The sequence below is a fragment of the Trichinella spiralis genome, assembly GCF_000181795.1.
Source record: "Trichinella spiralis strain ISS 195 chromosome Unknown Scfld2, whole genome shotgun sequence".
NCBI classification, from domain to species: Eukaryota; Metazoa; Nematoda; class Enoplea; order Trichinellida; family Trichinellidae; genus Trichinella; species Trichinella spiralis.
In genome coordinates, this window is record NW_003526941.1 from 6,267,776 (window position 1) to 6,286,137 (window position 18,362).

At 35.4% G+C, this 18,362-nt stretch overlaps 4 protein-coding genes across 4 annotated transcripts; all 4 read right to left on the reverse strand.

Annotated features, from left to right (window-relative positions):
• Positions 1–1,207: 1,207 nt before the first annotated feature.
• Tsp_05995 (conserved hypothetical protein) lies at positions 1,208–2,302 on the reverse strand. Its single transcript, XM_003380232.1, has 4 exons — positions 2,164–2,302; positions 1,912–1,996; positions 1,452–1,596; positions 1,208–1,264 (listed from the first exon to the last, which is right to left on the reverse strand). Exons 1-4 carry the CDS (start codon positions 2,300–2,302, stop codon positions 1,208–1,210), a joined length of 426 nt encoding a protein of 141 aa, XP_003380280.1.
• A 1,728-nt stretch (positions 2,303–4,030) lies between these two features.
• Tsp_05994 (60S ribosomal protein L8) lies at positions 4,031–5,285 on the reverse strand. Its single transcript, XM_003380233.1, has 7 exons — positions 5,148–5,285; positions 4,923–5,064; positions 4,750–4,860; positions 4,498–4,605; positions 4,326–4,441; positions 4,172–4,258; positions 4,031–4,108 (listed from the first exon to the last, which is right to left on the reverse strand). The coding sequence occupies exons 1-7, from the start codon at positions 5,283–5,285 to the stop codon at positions 4,031–4,033; spliced, it is 780 nt and encodes a 259-aa protein (XP_003380281.1).
• Positions 5,286–6,359: 1,074 nt separating this feature from the next.
• On the reverse strand, positions 6,360–7,856 carry Tsp_05993 (GTP cyclohydrolase I). The gene is made up of 5 exons (XM_003380234.1): positions 7,775–7,856; positions 7,195–7,443; positions 6,726–6,923; positions 6,559–6,643; positions 6,360–6,483 (listed from the first exon to the last, which is right to left on the reverse strand). The coding sequence occupies exons 1-5, from the start codon at positions 7,854–7,856 to the stop codon at positions 6,360–6,362; spliced, it is 738 nt and encodes a 245-aa protein (XP_003380282.1).
• A 1,251-nt stretch (positions 7,857–9,107) lies between these two features.
• On the reverse strand, positions 9,108–17,417 carry Tsp_05992 (putative CNH domain protein). The gene is made up of 17 exons (XM_003380235.1): positions 17,187–17,417; positions 15,518–15,554; positions 15,104–15,195; positions 14,822–15,001; positions 14,607–14,755; positions 14,399–14,549; positions 14,194–14,337; positions 13,975–14,137; positions 13,762–13,844; positions 13,619–13,698; positions 13,349–13,521; positions 12,983–13,269; positions 12,627–12,733; positions 12,250–12,552; positions 9,434–12,179; positions 9,295–9,382; positions 9,108–9,232 (listed from the first exon to the last, which is right to left on the reverse strand). Exons 1-17 carry the CDS (start codon positions 17,415–17,417, stop codon positions 9,108–9,110), a joined length of 5,139 nt encoding a protein of 1,712 aa, XP_003380283.1.
• Between the last annotated feature and the right edge of the window lie 945 nt (positions 17,418–18,362).

Consider the following 18,362-nt stretch of genomic DNA (forward strand, 5'->3'; position numbering starts at 1 on the left):
TTTGTTAATTTCCGATAATTTCATTTAACAAAATAGTCAGAATCATAAAAACAAATAAAAATACATATCACACTTTCAAACAATGCGTTTTATAATAAATTAGAAACAGTTTATTCTATCATTCAGGATAAAAAAATTTATAACAGTTTTTGCAAAACCGCTTTCACAAAAATGTGAACATATTTTTCTCAAGCTTACTCAGTCACAAATGAAAATAATCTATCCGATGCATAATTTTAACACAACAATTTGTTTATCAATTTACCCATTTGTAAATGTAGGCTGATAGAATTAATACAAATATTATTAACAACTAGCTAAAGATGTCATTTCAAATGAACGCTATCAAATATTAACAGCAAAGAAAGCAGAATAAATAAATAATTATAAAATGTAAAAACGTTTTTGCATATAAATACCAAGAAATTATTCATCATTTCCATATTACAAAAAAAGAGAGAGGTCAGTTTAAAAACGTCACCTTCTTGTTTTTATGCACTTACTTTTTCAGTCGTCAAATTTTGCGTTCATCAAAGTAGTGACTGAAATTTAAAATTGCATTTGAACACTGTGCCATGACGCTGTTGATCATGACCTTTTTACACATTAACTAATTTGATAAGTGTCATTGCACGCTTGTAAAAGTACCGACAAAAAGAATTGCACAAGTTTCAAATAATCAAATTGAACAATCACGACTTACTGTAGTAAGTTTCACAGGTTAACTGTAGATGTTCAAGTAGTGTTTTCAAAAATTCTGTTTACTCGCCACTGTTGTTCACGTACGTCACTGAATTATATTGTTTTTATTTGTCAACATATTAATTTCCAATTGGTTACGAAATCGAGTGCAAAGACCAATTTGAATTGGATATATATTTTATTTGCAAAACGACCATATGCACATATACAATGTACAATTACAACAATAAGAGATGTAGCTGCACAACGGGCCTTCTTCAAGTGCAACATTCTGTTTCAAAACGCATTTTTAAATACATTTCGCCTTGCCAAGTGAACACCTACCTGATTGGTGAGCATCGGATTATTACATCATGATCGTATCACATAACAAAAAATAATATATACACATTGCGGACTTTCACACGATTTTTATAAACAAAATATGTGAATAAACAAACGATTGCAAATAAAATTACATTTCATTTATTGTTTTTCAAGAAAAAAAAATCAACACTGACATTATTTAAAATAAAACGGAAAGGTTGTCATTTGTATACGCAGCACCCACTTTCTTCAAATCCTAAAATTCAAATTGAATTAGTATTTTACATTTTCAAACATTGTTCAGCACAAAAAATAATTTCCTTCCAAACCAGGCATTGCAACTTATACATTAAAGTAAATCAGAACTTATGCATAAATAAATAATGAAGTTAAACGCTCTGAACATTAATTATAAATTCATCAAATATAAATTAAACAATTACTTGCAAATTCTTCTGAATTGCCTCCATCGCCGCTTTCTGTTGAGCCTTTTTCTGAGCTTCAGTTCCTTGTGGCAACACTGCAACTTTACCAAAAGCATCACTTTCTTTTTTCCACATTTCTTTCAAAAATTCAATTCTGCTTGCACTGCGTAAATAAAATAATTTTTGAATAAAATTTTTCACATTTCCCTTTTATTCTATAAATATTTCGCAAAATTACGAAGAAACAAAAAAAAAACAAAAAGATAAGCATGTGTTAGTTTTCAAATTACTGTATTTTCAGAAAGAAGAGAAAAATAAAAAAAACAAAGCATATTATATATGTTTAAACAAAAATTCTTATATTTAAGAACGCTACCTGGAAAGTGAATCAGCCATGATTTTTTTTTCTAACTGAAATTGGTTTACTAAATTTTCGTATTCCTAAAAAGCAATATGAAAACTACAGTAATTGTATAACAGTGATGCAAAGTCGTTGATTCCATAATTTAAGCAAAACAAAATTCTCCATTGTTCACCTTCCTTTGAGCAGCGGGCATTGAGTTCTAAAATAAAAAGAACAACGAAACATTAAGAATTATTTATTATTTAAAAATTTATTCATTTTTATTTGATAAATTATCATTAGAAGTAAGTGCTGAAATATTTCCAAAATAGTATTTGATATTTTTCTCTATTAAAAAACAACATTTTAAAATTCTCCCAAACTTACTATTATGAATGAAGCAGCAGTGCAGCTTACGAAGCAGAACGTAATGACAAATTTTAGAAAATTCATCTTCCAAATTCTGACTGAATCTATCGTCTTTTAACACTGTTTTAGTATATATACATGCAAATGGCGTTGGCATCATCGAAAAAAATATTGACAATGTTGTTTAAATAAATCCTGAAAAAGCTGTCGCGTTTTCTCAGCGTGTAATAATTTATCAAATAAAAATAAAAAGTCATGAAAATGTTTATTAACAAAACACATTTGAATAGTATGAGTAACGAATGCATTATTTAATTTACGAGAATAAACTTGATAACGCCTTATCATATGTCAACTCATTTTATGCATAAAAGAATTTCTTTTAATTCTGATGTAGTTAAAATCGACGAACTGCTGTTAGTAAGAACAGTATACATAATGGCAAATAAACTTCAATACACAATTTTCATTTAAATTATTATTAAGCGTAGTATTAGTCAGTACAAGCGCTCCTATTTCATTTATATGCTTCAAATTCAATTTCCCATAACTAATTGCCATCAAAATTGAAACTCAATTTTTGAATATATTATATAATTACTGCACATAATTTATTATCGTTTAAAAATAAGTTGTATTAATTATTCTGTAAAAAATGAATAATTACATCTTATCCTTAATAATAGTAATGCGATTGTTTTGTTATAACCGTGGGGAAACTGTTTTCATTCCAGCGATTAAACAATGACAAAGAAACATCAGGTAAAATAAATGTTAGCGTTTGAATGTATGCGTACGTAGACGTTAACCAACAGAACGCACAACGTCACATTGAGCAGCGGAAATTCTTGCATTCTAAACACGGCTGGGATGTAGATAAGAAAAGGAGAGCTGTGACGTAATCCAGCATGTTATACAATGCCTGTATGGTTGGAAAGGTGAATGATATTTGTGAATAGCAAAATAATTTTAATTATAAAAAAAGAAAAATAAAATTTACTCAGGTTTAACATTCCAAATGTTCAAGCGACGCAATTTTTGAAGTTGAAATCAAACCAGCAATTTTCGTCAACGTTTCAATTCATTTCCGGGTACTGTAGAATGAAAATTTAGTTTGTTCGTTTTCAAATTCTCTACAATTATAAGTGCCGACACATACAGTTGTCATCCCAGTTGTTTGAATTTCATTTGCCGCTTTTTTCTGCTTTTTACGGACGGAATTGATTGATAAACCTGTCCAACCGCTTGATGATCAAGAAATTGTTGCATTCATTGCTTGCCTCCTTAACTGTACTGATTACTGGCTTCCGTTGGAATGATACAGGCACCTTGCAGGGTACATTCAACACAAACAGTCCAAGTTTGATACAGCCGTGAATGGACAGTAGCTGCAGAACAATGTAATAAATTGTTTGTTTTAGATCACAGTCAATACTGTTTTGTCAACTGAACGCCATCTATTCATGATTCACCGAAGCAGTCGATCACTGCGGATACGTCGTTAACCAGTGAACAGAGAGAGCCGAACTTTTCAAATCCAGGCGCTGTGACCATCCGTACGAACAAGCATGCATCCACACTCTCAAAAAAGACAGATCATAACAAGCCGAAAATAATAATGTCCATCTTATTAGACCTGGCTTCGACTCATGCGTTACACTCTATAATGCTAATTATAACCGCCTTGCACTGCTTGTTTAAATTCGCTGCCAACAGCGTTTAACCTTTTGATTAAAAAACAAATTTTTGCATTGTAAATTTTAAATTGTTCTTAAACAGTCAATAACAGCAACATTATTAACTTAAAAAATGAAAAAGAAAATTTCAAAGTACGTTTTTATTCACTCGATCCCTCTGAACAAAAATAGCAATTCAATAATGCTGCTTAATCGTTATCTCTGTCTGATTTATCAGGTCTTGCACCACGCAGGCGACCAGTACGACGCGCAGCAATTAGACCAACCTAAGCAAAAATAATCAATCAAAATACTGTTTTCTAAATGCACAATTATGATAAATAACTTACCTTCCGGCCATGGGATGCATCCCGACGGATTGTTGACGGTTTACCAATGTGTTGGTGATTACCACCACCAAATGGATGATCCACGGGCTAAAAACAAAAGTGCAATTGGGTCAACTGGAATTGCAAATGAAAGATAAATCTTGAAAAATTTTACATTCATAGCAACACCACGAACACGAGGCCAACAGTGACGCTTAGCCTTGTATTTCCAATATGCACGACCAGCCTTCAGTATCGGCTTATCAGTTCGTCCTCCACCAGCAACAATTCCTAAAAATAATCAAATAAAAAAAACAATAAAAACAAACAAAAAACAACACGTATACCAATCATAGCTCGATTTGTAGATGGAACTAATTTTTTCGCGCCAGACGGAAGACGTATTCGTGTTTTCTTTATATCTGGGTTGTGGGCGACCACCGTGGCGTAGTTCCCTACAAAAAATTAAACAAGTTTGTTAATAAAAATAACAAACAAAAATTCATTAAAATGCGCAATAAAATGAAAAGCTGCTCTAAAGTGTATTAATGTACAGCTGGAAATACCAGAAGAAACGTAAAGAAGCTAAAACTGCATACCAGAAGTTCGAGCAAGACGACCACGATCGCCAGATTTCTCTTCCACATTGCAAATTATCGTACCTTCTGGACAGGAACTGAGCGGCAACACATTACCAATGCTAACTAACGCTAAAAATTACAAAACGAAAATCACATTCACAACAAACACGCCATAAAACTATACATTGTACCTTTACGTCCACAGTATACAAATTGCCCAGTGTACATTCCTTCGCAAGCAATCATGGTTTCTTTTCTTTTTCCATACTTGTACAAGTTTCGAAAATGGACGATTGCCAACGGAGCTCCCCTTCCTGGATCATGAATAATGTCCTACAAGCGATTTACATTAAAAATCAAAAAAATGTTACTTAAAATTAATGATATAAATAAGAATAAAATAAATTCGAAATTACCTTAACGACACCTCGAATGTAGCCATGTCTTTCGGCAAAGTCAATGGCACGCAACTTCGCAGCTCCTTTACGATGTTTGGTATGAGCACGAAAGCCTGTGCTAGAACCTTTACGCTGTGCACGAATTCGGCGTCCCATTTTTTCCTAAAAATTTTCTCATTGCTAATAAAATAATTTAAAACATACAATATATGCACGACAACAGAATAAAGCAATAAAAGCAAAACACGAAAAGCTATTAATTAAACTCATTTTGAAACTGCTGAAAATCTTATGGAAATGTATCACTTCAAACCAAATTTACACGTTCAATGAAGAAAACAAATGTCCATTTCAAATGGAAAATTAATTAAGAAAACAAATTTGCACATCAATACAGTAGGAACGCCACACTCAACAAGTCAGTAAAAGATGTTCAGGTGCAAATCAATATTCTGTGATCAAAAAATATTATATTAATTATCAATGTAAAATATCATATACCTTAAATAAGTTATATTTATTTAAATTTATATAAATCATTCAACAAAAACTCAATCTAAATATATTTTACCGTATCTGTGAAGTATGGTGCATTGAAGTAAAATGCAAGTACGAACAGTAGTAACGTACGCAAATTGAATAAAAAAAGAAGTTTGTTACATACAGTCAATTTCAGTCTGAAATTTTATTTTTTATACAAGCAATTTAATTGTTAAAACTTAATAAATGAGTTTTGTTTCAGTTTACAAGTATGAACAAGAAATACAAAATTTACAAGACGAACAACACGCGTATTCGAATTGCAATGGAATTAACATTGTACAGTGCACACGTATACACCGGGTTTGTTCAATTCGTTATGCTATAAAATAAAATTTTGTTTTTGGAAAAAAAATTCCCATTTTTACGCCGTTCGTTGAAGGGGTGAAAAGGACAGAAAAAGTAGGATACAGTCAATTGATTAATTGCAATTGATCGTTCAAAGAGAAAAATCATCTCAACCAACTTCGTACTGCTCATCAAAGATCACAACACAAAATACATCTGTCAATTTTTGCGTATTTGAACATTTTTTTTCAACATTCGTGTTACACAAACAAACAAAAACAGCAGTTCAACACAACTCAGTGGGCCGGTTCTTTTTGTCCTTTTAAATTTCAATGACGACTGTCCAGTCTGAATGATTAGTATAGCGATGGAAATAACAAATGCGGATGGAAATGGTTGATTTCAACGAATCAAAGATAGAAACTCTTCTCGAGTTTTCACATCCTGCTGAAAAGTTCCCAACATGCAGCTGGTTGTAGTTTTGGCGGAGTACTTTTGCACACCTCGCATCACCATGCACATGTGACTGAAATTGAACATAAAATTCAAAACTGCGTAAACTGCGCATCATCTCTTGCAGTGATTTGCTGGCTCAATGTACCTGGCTTCAATGACCACTCCCACGCCGGACGGTTGTACCGCTTCGACAACGGCATTAGCAATTTGCTTAGTCAAACGTTCCTGAACTATAACAACGTTGGAAAAAGAATCTGTATGGCTGTTGTGTTTTGATTAAAAGTAAATTAATCAATTTTCAATAAATAAAACCTTGCAAACGACGACTGTACATTTCAACAATGCGCGCCAATTTGCTCAGACCGAGAATTTTTTTGTTGGGCAAATAGCCGATCGAAACGCGGCCAATGAACGGTATCAAATGATGCTCGCACATGGAAAACATTTCAATATCACGAACAATAACCATTTCATCATGATCTTCGTCAAAAACTGCGTCATTCAAAACTTCTAAATTAAATTGATGAAATTAGATCATAAATTTCATTTAAAATAAATCAAGAGAAAAAGATTTTTCATTATTATAACGTACAGAAAAAAAACAAAAGAGCATGTCACTCACCATCATGTCATGATCAAGTTATGCAGGATAATTATTTTCCTGATCAACTTGCAAAAATAATTTTCCCCCAAATCTGGTTACACTAATTTTATTTATAAATTTAATAAATTGTTGTTGTTACAGCTTTAATTAATTAATTATTTATTTATTTTGGCTCACTTGTCAAATCAGTACTGTATCCGGTTGTGAAGAAAAGCATCGCTTGGGCAGCTCTTTGAGGTGTTTTCTGAAGACCATCTCGGTGGCAATCTTCGCCGACGAGTTTCAAAATTTGCTCATAACAAGCTGCCAGATCGTTCTGAATTTCCTGTTCAGATCGTTGCTCCACGTTGAGAAAAGTCGACTTCTGATCATTATCTGCAGCTGAATGCAGGCCGTTACTCGAGTCGACGACCATAGAACGCTTCCCTATACAAAACATGCTAATTAACCAAATCAGCAACAGGTCATTTAATAAAAATAATAATAATAATTCATCTATATAAATTTTCCACAAAACATTCATTAAACACTAACTTTTTTTAAACCTCAACAAACAACACAACCAACACAGTTGATAAAAAATGAATACACTGAATTGCAAACAGTGGAAAATTAAATCGATTCAATCACGCATGCATAAATATGTATACACGACGACGTATAATTATATATTAATGAAACAATATTTTGTAAGATTATTTGTTTAAAATAAAATTACATACTTTTCCCAAGATTAACAATAAAATGACAAACTTACCAAATGCATTAGTCAATGAACTACTACTCCGACTTGAGTCACCAACTCGAACAACAGCTCTGACGGAACGATTGTCGAACATATCGAATTACAAAAAAATAATAATTATTGTTTTTCTTTCCACTAAATATCTTCAATTGTAAAAATTGAGTTGGCCAAATTATACGGAATAAGTGAAAACTAGAGAAAAAGCTCGTTTAAAGCAAACAATCCGCATCATCGTCACCAACATCCGCATGAGTTGAGCGAACGAACGGCTGCTGTATTTGTCGAACGCGCGCTTATAGACGACCAGTTGCTACCTAAATTGAGAAGCCCATCGACTGTCAAAAGCGATCCAACCACCACGCTCACGCTCCAATTGTTTGCTCTGCTCCCACGTGAAATGGCCAATCAATTATCATTATACACAACAATCAACCTACAATTTATTATAAATGCCGGAAAAGCCGAGGGCTGCTTATGCACATCTATATTACACATTAAATCGTTCTGTTCAATATTGCAGATTAAATTGCCCGTAAAATTTATCACGTATAAAATTTTAAAAAAAAAAACTTAATTTACTTATAATAATTAATAACCAATATTGAAAACATACGATCATTTCTCTTCCTTGAAGCACACTTGCCAAAACGGGAAGTAGAATTTATGCGGTAACAAAATGCGGTAAAAAAGGAAGATGGGAGATAAAAATTTTTTTTAAAAAAGAAAACAATAAGACAAACAAATGTACATACTTACATACGTGTGTGTATGTGTGTATGTATTTTTAACAAAAAAATACAACACTACATGTCCAAGTAGTTATTACTTTCAAAGGAAAAATGCATATGAATGAAATTTTTCATTCAGTTTACACTGAGAATAAGGAAGAAAAGGGGAGGGGAGGAAAAAAAATTTATGTTTAAAACATCCATTATTTAGCTTTTCCATTTGAGAGATAAATCAGAGAGCAGAACGACTGTGCGCATTGGAAGAAGGTGTATCCAGCTGTGAAGAGGACGTATTATCGTCCGGCTCAGTTCTGCTTTGGTTTTGTTCTTCGACAGACGAATCGTCCGTTGTATGCGGAGTAAGCAAGGCGCTTCTCAGTGAACTGTTTCTTGAAACCAAATTCTGACCAGACCGATTCAAATCAAGCAAGTGCTGAAATTCAATCCCTTCACCGGGACCCATATGTGTAACGTGGCTGAAATCGGACGGACCAGATATCATCACTGACTTTCTGCTAAACAAATATAAAACGACATTCATTAACAACGATCATCAATCAACATTAATACATCCAGCACAGCAGTGTATTTTATATATTAAAATCAAAGGGGAAAATTTACGATTTTCGTGATCTATCTTCGTCGGTCAATACCAGAAGCGTATATTTGCGCCGTTTGCGTATTTGCCCTTGTTTGCTTTGCCTGATGGCATCCAAAGAAGGTACATTCATCACTTCCTCATCTGAAATAATATTTTTCACATGAAAAAATAAAATAAAATAAAATAAGCAACAATTCATTCACCTGCCAATATGTCGCTCAATAAAACTAAACAAGCTTTGTCACCAACCGTACACAACGTCAAAACGCCAGATTTCAACAGTGGCTTTGCCTGAAGAAATTAACATACAGATAGACAGATAGAACATTTAAAAAAAAAAACAATAATAATTGCCTTTTTCAAATTTAACGTCTGCACCCATTCGCCGGTGTTCACGTTGAAAACGCACACGTGATTTTCACTGAACACGCTCAAATATGGAGCGCTGTAGGCGAAATGATTCGGAACCGACGGGAACATCAATTCCAACGGTCGAGATCTTTTCCCATACTGGTCGACATAGAAGCCCAACTTGTGAAATACCAGCAAATATTCGACGTCGGTGACTTGAACAAGAAAACAAGCGTCGTAATTGGCCAAGCTGACAAATTGCAAACTGTTGTCTTCCAAATTCAACAACGCCTGCTGGGAATTGTCGTGCAAATTCCACATTCGAAAGCCGGACGGATAGCCGACGCACAGTTTCCCTTGGAATATGCTAATGAATTGGGGAAATCCCGGCATGGCCAATTCGCGCAACTTTTTGTGCCTGGCCGGGGTGCGGTTGATTTCGAATACTACCACCGTCTTTTTCACTGCAACGCAAAAATAGAACGGCCCTGCTCCACCACCACCAAGTCCACCGGCGCCGCTTCCGCTGGCGGAACCGGCACAGAAAGTGTGACAACCTTTGGTATTGTCCACTTTGATCCATTTCACATCCCGACCGTCCAAAGCGGCCGTGGGAATCAATTTGATCTGCCTCTCTTTGCCGGTCATGACGATGATCAAGTGTTCGTCGGCGATGAAATCGATCTGATCCACGCGTCGACCGTCGCCCAAACGGAAAACCGTCTCGCGATCCACTTCCACACAGTAGAGACCGTCGTCAGTGCCCAGAAGCAGGCGATCTTTGTCGACAACGGCCGCACACAAGGCGCCCTTGACCAACGGCAACGCGGTCTGGTCGACCAGCTCGCGCACGATGAAAGCTTTCTTTTGGGCCAATTTCCGTTTGCGCAAAAAGCGCAACAGCTCGTTCAAAGCGATCACCCATTTTTGCTTTTCGTGCTGACTTTCGGCCATCAACAGCAGCACACTTCTGGCCGGCTCACCACCACCGCCGACTCCGCCGGTGCCGGCGCCGGCCAACGGCTGGTGCAACTGCGAAGCCGAGACGCGAAATATGCAGCACAGCTCCTTGCGGCTGGCGTGGATCACGTCCGGCTCTCGAACCGAGCTGACCATGAAATCTTCGTCGCGCATGTCCAACACCAGCGATGCGTGAGGGGCGATGTCGGTCGGCTTGCCGTTGCGATCCGTGGCGCAGTCGAACAGGAACAGCTTCAAATCGCAAACCACCAACAGCTGGCTTGTCCAGCCTTTCTTCAGTCCGCCCGGCTTGGGAACGCGCACCAGACCTTGGTAAGTGGTGCCCAGACCGCGGGACGGATCGATGCCCAACGGTCGTCTAGGCTCTTGGGGAGCCGGACAACTCGGTTGCGCTTTGGGCAAACAGCTCGGATGGCAGGCGAACTGACAATCTTGACATACCAACCCTTGACGTGTCAAGCCGACCATCAACGACGTACAATGATGACACTTGGTTGGTTGCGCGAACACCGATATATTGAACCTGTGTTGAGGAGGTGCACGGGCCCTAATTCTATTCATACCGCGGGCATTTTCATAATTCGGTGGACTGACCGTCATCGCCTCACGTCGGTTTGATTGCTGCAGTGGTTGTTGCTGTTGCTGTTGCTGCTGTTGTTGTTGAGGGTATTGTTGCTGCTGTGGTGAATCACAAAATTCAACTGCTCCACTACAATCAGTTTGTTGATCACGACTGTTGTTGGTGCCATTATTGTTGTTGTTGTTGTTGTTGTTTGATGTTTTGTTCGAATTCATACTATCACTGCCACCACTAGAAGCAGCTTCGTCATCTTTGAACAAGTTCAATATGCTGCTAAATTGAACCAACTGATCCAAACTTTTCGCATAGTCAGGCAACACTCGAACCCCAAGCTGCCGTTGGGCTTCTTCCAATTGACAATCTCGAGCATGGACTTCTCTGGTCAATTCACCAATTCTCACTTCCGCAGCTTCCAATTGTTGCTTGCATGCGAAATAAGTGCTGCGAAATTTGGTCAATTCTTCGGTGACTTCTTGTTTGGCGCGAATTTCGGATTGCAAATTTCGCTGCAAGTCCAATATTTCCATTTTGGCGAGCTTGTGCGAACGCCGACTACCCCAACCCTTTTCGCCGCTGGCCAGTGTACTCGACAACAGACCGTAATTGATCTTGGACCGGGGCGTGGTTGGGCCGCCCACAACGCTGCCGCTGTTGCTGTGCTTCTTCTGCTCGGCGTCGAATTTCAACCGTTCCAGCTCGTCAGTAAGCTTCGCAGCCAACATCTGCAAATAGTCGCGCACTTCCTTCTCATCACTAACCCACTGAGACAATTCGGCAAGACGAGATTCCAAATCCAACGAAAATTTGCACTCCTGCTGGGCCAGGCAGAGCTGCTTTTCACGCTCTTCAACGTGCATTTGCAACTTGTCCACACGATCCTTGAGCATGTCGTTCTCAGTCTGCAGCTGATTCTGCATCTCCAATCTGGACTCGCGTTCTCGTTCGACGGCCGTTTGCAATTCAACCAACGTTTCCTCGTGTTCGCCAATAAGCACAGACCGTTCCTGCTTGTGCTGCAACAGCAGATCATCCAACTTCGCTTGCAAAAGCTGCACTTGAGCTTTCGCCTCTTGCAACTGCGATTCCAACATTGACACTTGTCTAGCGTGTCTTGTACGCTCCAATTCCAGTGCTTCTTCGGTCAGTTGTATAGAACGATCCAAATCATTCTGCTTTCTGTAAAATACATATTTTTCACCATACTGGTGCAAATATGAATAACTAAGAGAGAATTTGATTTGCTCACTTGACACTGTTTGACATATGTTCGTCCTGGTCGGTCGAATTGACAACGGTAGTAGTTGAAGCGGCCTCCATTTTAGCTTTCAACGCCATCAAATCCCGCTCGTATTCTTCCCTCAAACGTCGCTCACGTTCGCATTCTTCTTGAATCTGCTGCGCACCAAGTTCATGTTCTCGTTTCCACTTTTCCAACTTTATCACGTCCGTCTTGATCACGTCCAACTTTTGCTGCAAAGTACGGCATTCGTCGTCCCTTTCACGGTTCATGCGCAACAATTTCTGCTTTTCACTTTGCAATTCGCCAACTCTTCAAAACGACAACAACATATCCCGTAGAACATATGCAAATTACAACAATAATAAATATAGAATCACGCTTACTTAACACTGATTTCGGCAAATTCTTGTCTTGCCATATCGCGATGCTTGATCGCTTCTTTCAGTTGATATTTACTCTCTTTGATACGTTCCAAAGCATCGCCAAATTGCTTAAGCGATAAAAAATAATGATAACAATAAGCGCTAATGAATAAACCATAAATAAATATTTTAATTTTTTAACTGCTGCTTGTTCAATCTTCTTTTTATTCGATCTAATCCTCTCAGTTTAATCAATCTCCTCCTAATTACTTATTACTCTCATTAAACATGTTTTTACTCATTTTTCAAATTTTCATAATTTCTCATCAAAAAAAAACAATACTACTACTAATAATAATAATAATAAAATAATAAACTTTGCATACTTCTTGAAGTTGGTTACGTTCAGATAATAATTGTCGATGTTTTTTCTGCAAATCGCGACACTTCTGTTCGAGTTCTTCTGAAGCAGCGGCTGCGTTGGCTTCTTTACGAGACGTGCTTGGACTCTCACGTTCCATCAGCCGTCGTCGGAGAATTTGATTTTCATCTTTCAGCTGAGCAATTGTGGTCACGTCCACCTCAGTCAACTGAGATTTGTCGTGCACATTTCGTTCCAACGTGTTGGAACCGTGGAACTGAGCTTGCAAAAGTCTAGTCGCTTCTTAATTGAACAGCAAATCACAATTGATCAATTGAATTCAACCGTTAAAAAATAAATAAAAAAAATATTAATTTCCAACTTCCGCTACCTTTAAGCTTTCGGTCGAGCTCCGTTTTTTCATTTTCCAATCGTTCAATACGTCTTTCGTACGCTTCTACAGTAACCATGTCCGTGAAGCGGACAACTCCATTTTCAGCCAAATTTGCAGGCTTGGTCAACAACGCTGCCAAACTGTTCGAGTCAGACAACTTGCTTAAATATCATATAATGATTAAAAAAATCATACTGTGTTTTTCAAATATCAATTTCAATAAACAGACAAATAACAAAAACCCATATACATATATACCTGTTGTGCGTATAGGTAAATCCGATAAAAGGCAAATGATGACCGGTAAATGGAGCAGATACATTTGGTGGTTTAGTTTCCTAAAAATATTCAAATATGACATTAAAAATAATACGTAAAGAACTGTACTTGAAAAAACTTACGCATGGAGTAAAATCAGATTCTTCCACATCAAAATTCGACGTGTCTGTCGGACTGCTTATTTCTGGTATGTATGGTGCATTAGCTGCAAATGATAAAATTATTAAACGAAAAAATTTAATTAAAAAACATGTAATAATAATAATTATTATTATTATGTTACTATTAGAAATAAAATAAATAAAATGCGATCGTTTATCATTGAATTATCTTACTATCGCGAATATTTTCCCAATCCATGTCACGGAAGAAAGCATGATTTTGAAAGTCACTCAAACCGTTCTTGCCAAATCGTTGATCTGCAGGACAAATCAAACTTTTCAATAAATGCTTCGCCTCTTCTGATACAGCTGGTTCACTTGGAAAGCACAGCTCCTCCTTAAAGAAAAGCATCTAAACGCGCTGCTAAACTGCCATCCTACAAAAAACAGTACCTGATGATCCATAATTTTACCATATGTTTCTGTCAACGATTCTGCATAAAAAGGAGTTTGGCCGAACAGCATCTCGTATAAACAAATTCCCAGACTCCACCAATCACATTCTTTACCATAGCAACCTTTACCATCTTCCATTGCCTTGAAATGACAAATCAATATATTACTAAATGAACAAAAACGTAAAATAAAATAAATGTACCCTCAAAATTTCAGGTGAAATGTAATCCGGTGTGCCGACGGCCACGTTCGACTGAACTGTACCATCCGATTTAAGCTTCAAACAGCTACCAAAGTCTGCCAATTTAATATGACCATTGATGTCCAACAATACATTATCTGGCTTTATATCCCTATCAATCGAACGTATATAAAACAAATAACAGATAAAGTCAAAAAATTTGAAATACCTGTGCACGTAGCCAAGTCGGTGAACAGAATCAATAGCAAGCACCATTTCGCATATGTAAAATTTTGCCATATCTTCCGGTAGACGATCTTCAAACTTAGATAACAATGTCAACATATCGCCACCAACATAATAATCCATAATTAAATACTGAAAAAAAAATTTTTTTTTCTTTACTTGAAATCAATACTAATAAATTCTGAAAATTTCAGTTACCAAATTTTTCTCATCTTGAAAAGCGTAGTGCAAATTTGTGATCCAACGTCGGTCACCAAAAACCAACACATCCCGTTCTTCTTTGAAACATGCAGTCTCAGCTCGCTTCAACATTTCCCATTTGTTCAAAATTTTCATTGCGAAAATTTTGTCCGTATTCTTCATTCGAACAACGGCAACCTAATAATCACAACAACCACCGTTGTTTACAAAAAAATTCAAATAAGGAAAAAATAAATCGCCTTCTTTTTTTTTTTGAAATATTCAAATGTGTCTATTTACCTCGCCAAAGGCGCCGCGTCCAATCACTTTCAGCACATCGAAATCGTCACGACGCAATCTCAAACTCTTTGCTCTGTTAACGATCGATTTCACTAAATTAAGAATACAATTTTCAAATAACAAATCATACACTGAAGAGAACATCTGTACCATTTTATGCATTTACAATCGATTAAAATAATTCAACTCAAAAATTTTCTACAACTGCATTTCAAAAAAAAACCGAACCTTCTAAATTATGCTCAAGTGCAGACGAGAAATTTCAAATACAAAACTATAAAACTGGATTACAGTACTCACACAGTAATCAATAGGTTTTGCAACAAAAAAAATCAACAAAAAAAGCAAGATTATATACAAAAATAAGTATGACGAAATTTTAAATTGCGAACACACTTTATTCAAATATTTAACGTGCACTGTACAAATACACAACTCTGCTTGTCCTGTTCTGAAATTCAGTTTAAGAAAATATGATATTCATCTCAAAGCTTGTCGAATAAATAAATCTTTAGCAAAGCAACTCGTTCAACAATTCAACGTTTGGAATTTTTTTTTACAAATGCAAATAATAAACCAAAGCTCATTTCTTCAATTAATGAACAACGCTGAAACTTCAACAATCTATGAAATGATGCATATTCCTTCGGCAAACATTACAACGCCAATTACGGTGAAGAATAACATAAAACTGGAACATACTGCGACCTCTGACAAAAAAAATTTCAATAAACCTTTACTTTTGCCACATTTAATACCAAAACAAAAGTAAAACTATTCGACAACTGAAACACAAGCTCTGATATTATTACTCCGAAAGCAAAATTACTTCTTGATCATTTTTTATTCAAAAATTTCACATTCACAAAGACTCTTTGTTGTTGTTGTTGTTCTACAAAAGAAAACTTGATCAATAAAGAAAGAAAAATTATTCTCTGAAGTTCAAAAAGAAATCGAACACTGCATGCAAATAGCACAATGCTGGAAGAATGCAATAAATTTAATAAAGAGGAAATTTCTGAACATTCAAAACTGAGTCATTATTTATTTCCAGTCACCAGCTGTATATTGGAACCAAATTAAATTTTCTTATCAAAAATGCTCATTGCATACTTCCAAAAAAGCTATAAAACCATAAATTATCACAAAATGTGAATATAACTTTTCGGTTGCACGCATATTGAAGTGATTAATTGTGAATTTTTTCATCAAAAAAAACCTTAGAAGAGAAGTGAAATTAGCATTCTGCATTAACAACAATGCAAGGTCATTTTGCAACGTTTGCAGTGACGAGCATTTTGAATAAACACAATGAACCGAAAATATTACAAAAAGACAAAAGAATTACATAAAAAGTGAAATTAAAATTAAATTACTGGAACAAATAGTAAAATGGCTAATATTCACTGTTGCATTATAGAATTGGAAAAAAAATTTGAGAACAATATTTCTTATATTTGTTTGAGAAACAATTAGATCAACTACATTTTCCAATAAAATACAGCCGAAAATTGTTCACCGCAAATTCAAATCACTGCACAAAAGTTCCTACCACTTCAGTCGAACAAATATAGTCACGTCAATATTTTCAAACAATGCACTTCGTTGTGCAATTCACAGTTTGCATCAAGAAAAAAAAACAACACAAAAATAACATTAGAAAATTGAAATTTCAGTATACGTAACTAATCAATGCCATTGATAATCTGCAACAGATGCCTAAACTCTAAACGTCAAAAAATTAATCTCAAAAACAGCTGCAGCGAAGAAAGAACAACTGCATTTTTTTAAATGTGAGAAATGAAAACAGCTTGTTGAAAACACAACGAGTAACTGTGGTAAAGTTATTAAAGAAAACAATACAAATAGGAACAGTACTGCAAAATTATGCAATCGCAAAATAAGCGCATAAAACATCGAGATGATAATATTTTAATGAATGCTGCAGAAAAATGAAATTATTAAAGCAAAAAATCGCATTACTTAAATACTTTTGCTGTTTTTTGTAGAATCAAAAAATGAACAATTGTTTTTTCTATGAATCAATACACACAATAGAATCGACCAAATGTACATAAAAAACCGTGCCCAAATTGAAATTACAGTCGATGAAAAGATAACAAAAATGCTTACAGCGTTCAACAAATTCGGCGATATTTTTCTCTTTGCGCAAAGTGGAATTGCAACATTCATCAAACAAACAAATCAGAACATCTACCAGTGTTTCAAAAGAAGCTGAGTCACCAAACAAAGGTCCTGTCAGGTAGAGGTTCTCAAGTTGAACGACCCGTTGATCACCAGGAACAAAATTCATTTTTGAAGCAATAATATGATAAAATATGGACTAGGTTTATTAAAGGGCAGCATTTGAATTCTGTGATAAGAAATGAAACAGCAGGTTGTCAAACTCATTACTTAGGCTACAGTTCATGATTTGCACGTATAATTAATTTGAACTGTTACAGCATCTGAAGATACTATTCGATAAAAAAAACATTCATTATTAAATATTACTTAGAAAATATATTAAAATAATTATTAAAAAATTATTTGTTTTTTTGCTTTAAATTTTTTATTATTAAAAATTAACTTACAAAACAGATCGTTAAAAAATTATGTAAATTGAAGTATAATAATTTTATTCAATTTTTAAAGATATTTTTTTGAAATATAAAATGTAAATTACTAGGGTGATGTAATATAAACAGTTTGTTGTATTCGATTGAACAAACAACACGTATTATGCGTTTAGAGAACATATTCAGACTGTATTGCATTTTTGTTATGTCATACACCAAATTTGTCAACATGTGCATTTCTTTCATATTTTTGATAACAGTACGTGACTGGCCGACCAAAATAGCCATCAAGTATCACTTCGAGACTTCCGTAGAAGCGACGAATTTGTTGCCAACAATTGCCACAAATCAATCATTTCGTATTCGCCAACAAAAGCAACTAAATTTAGTGGACAATAATCAATGCTCTTCTTTTTTACAAAAAAAGAAAAATCAACGCAGATCACTCGATTTTCCAAGATTATATCACATTTCCGGTTGTGAACTTCTTTCAACTAAATAAATTCAGAAAAATTTATTTTTCTCATATAGGCCAATAAAAGAAGGCTTAATTAAACATCCCGCTTAAGATACAACTCAACTGTGCTCACAAAGTCATCTAAACGAATAAGCATTACACATTATACGCTGATACTGTAGATAATGATTTCCAAGTTTATATATTTTTTTACTACAGCCTT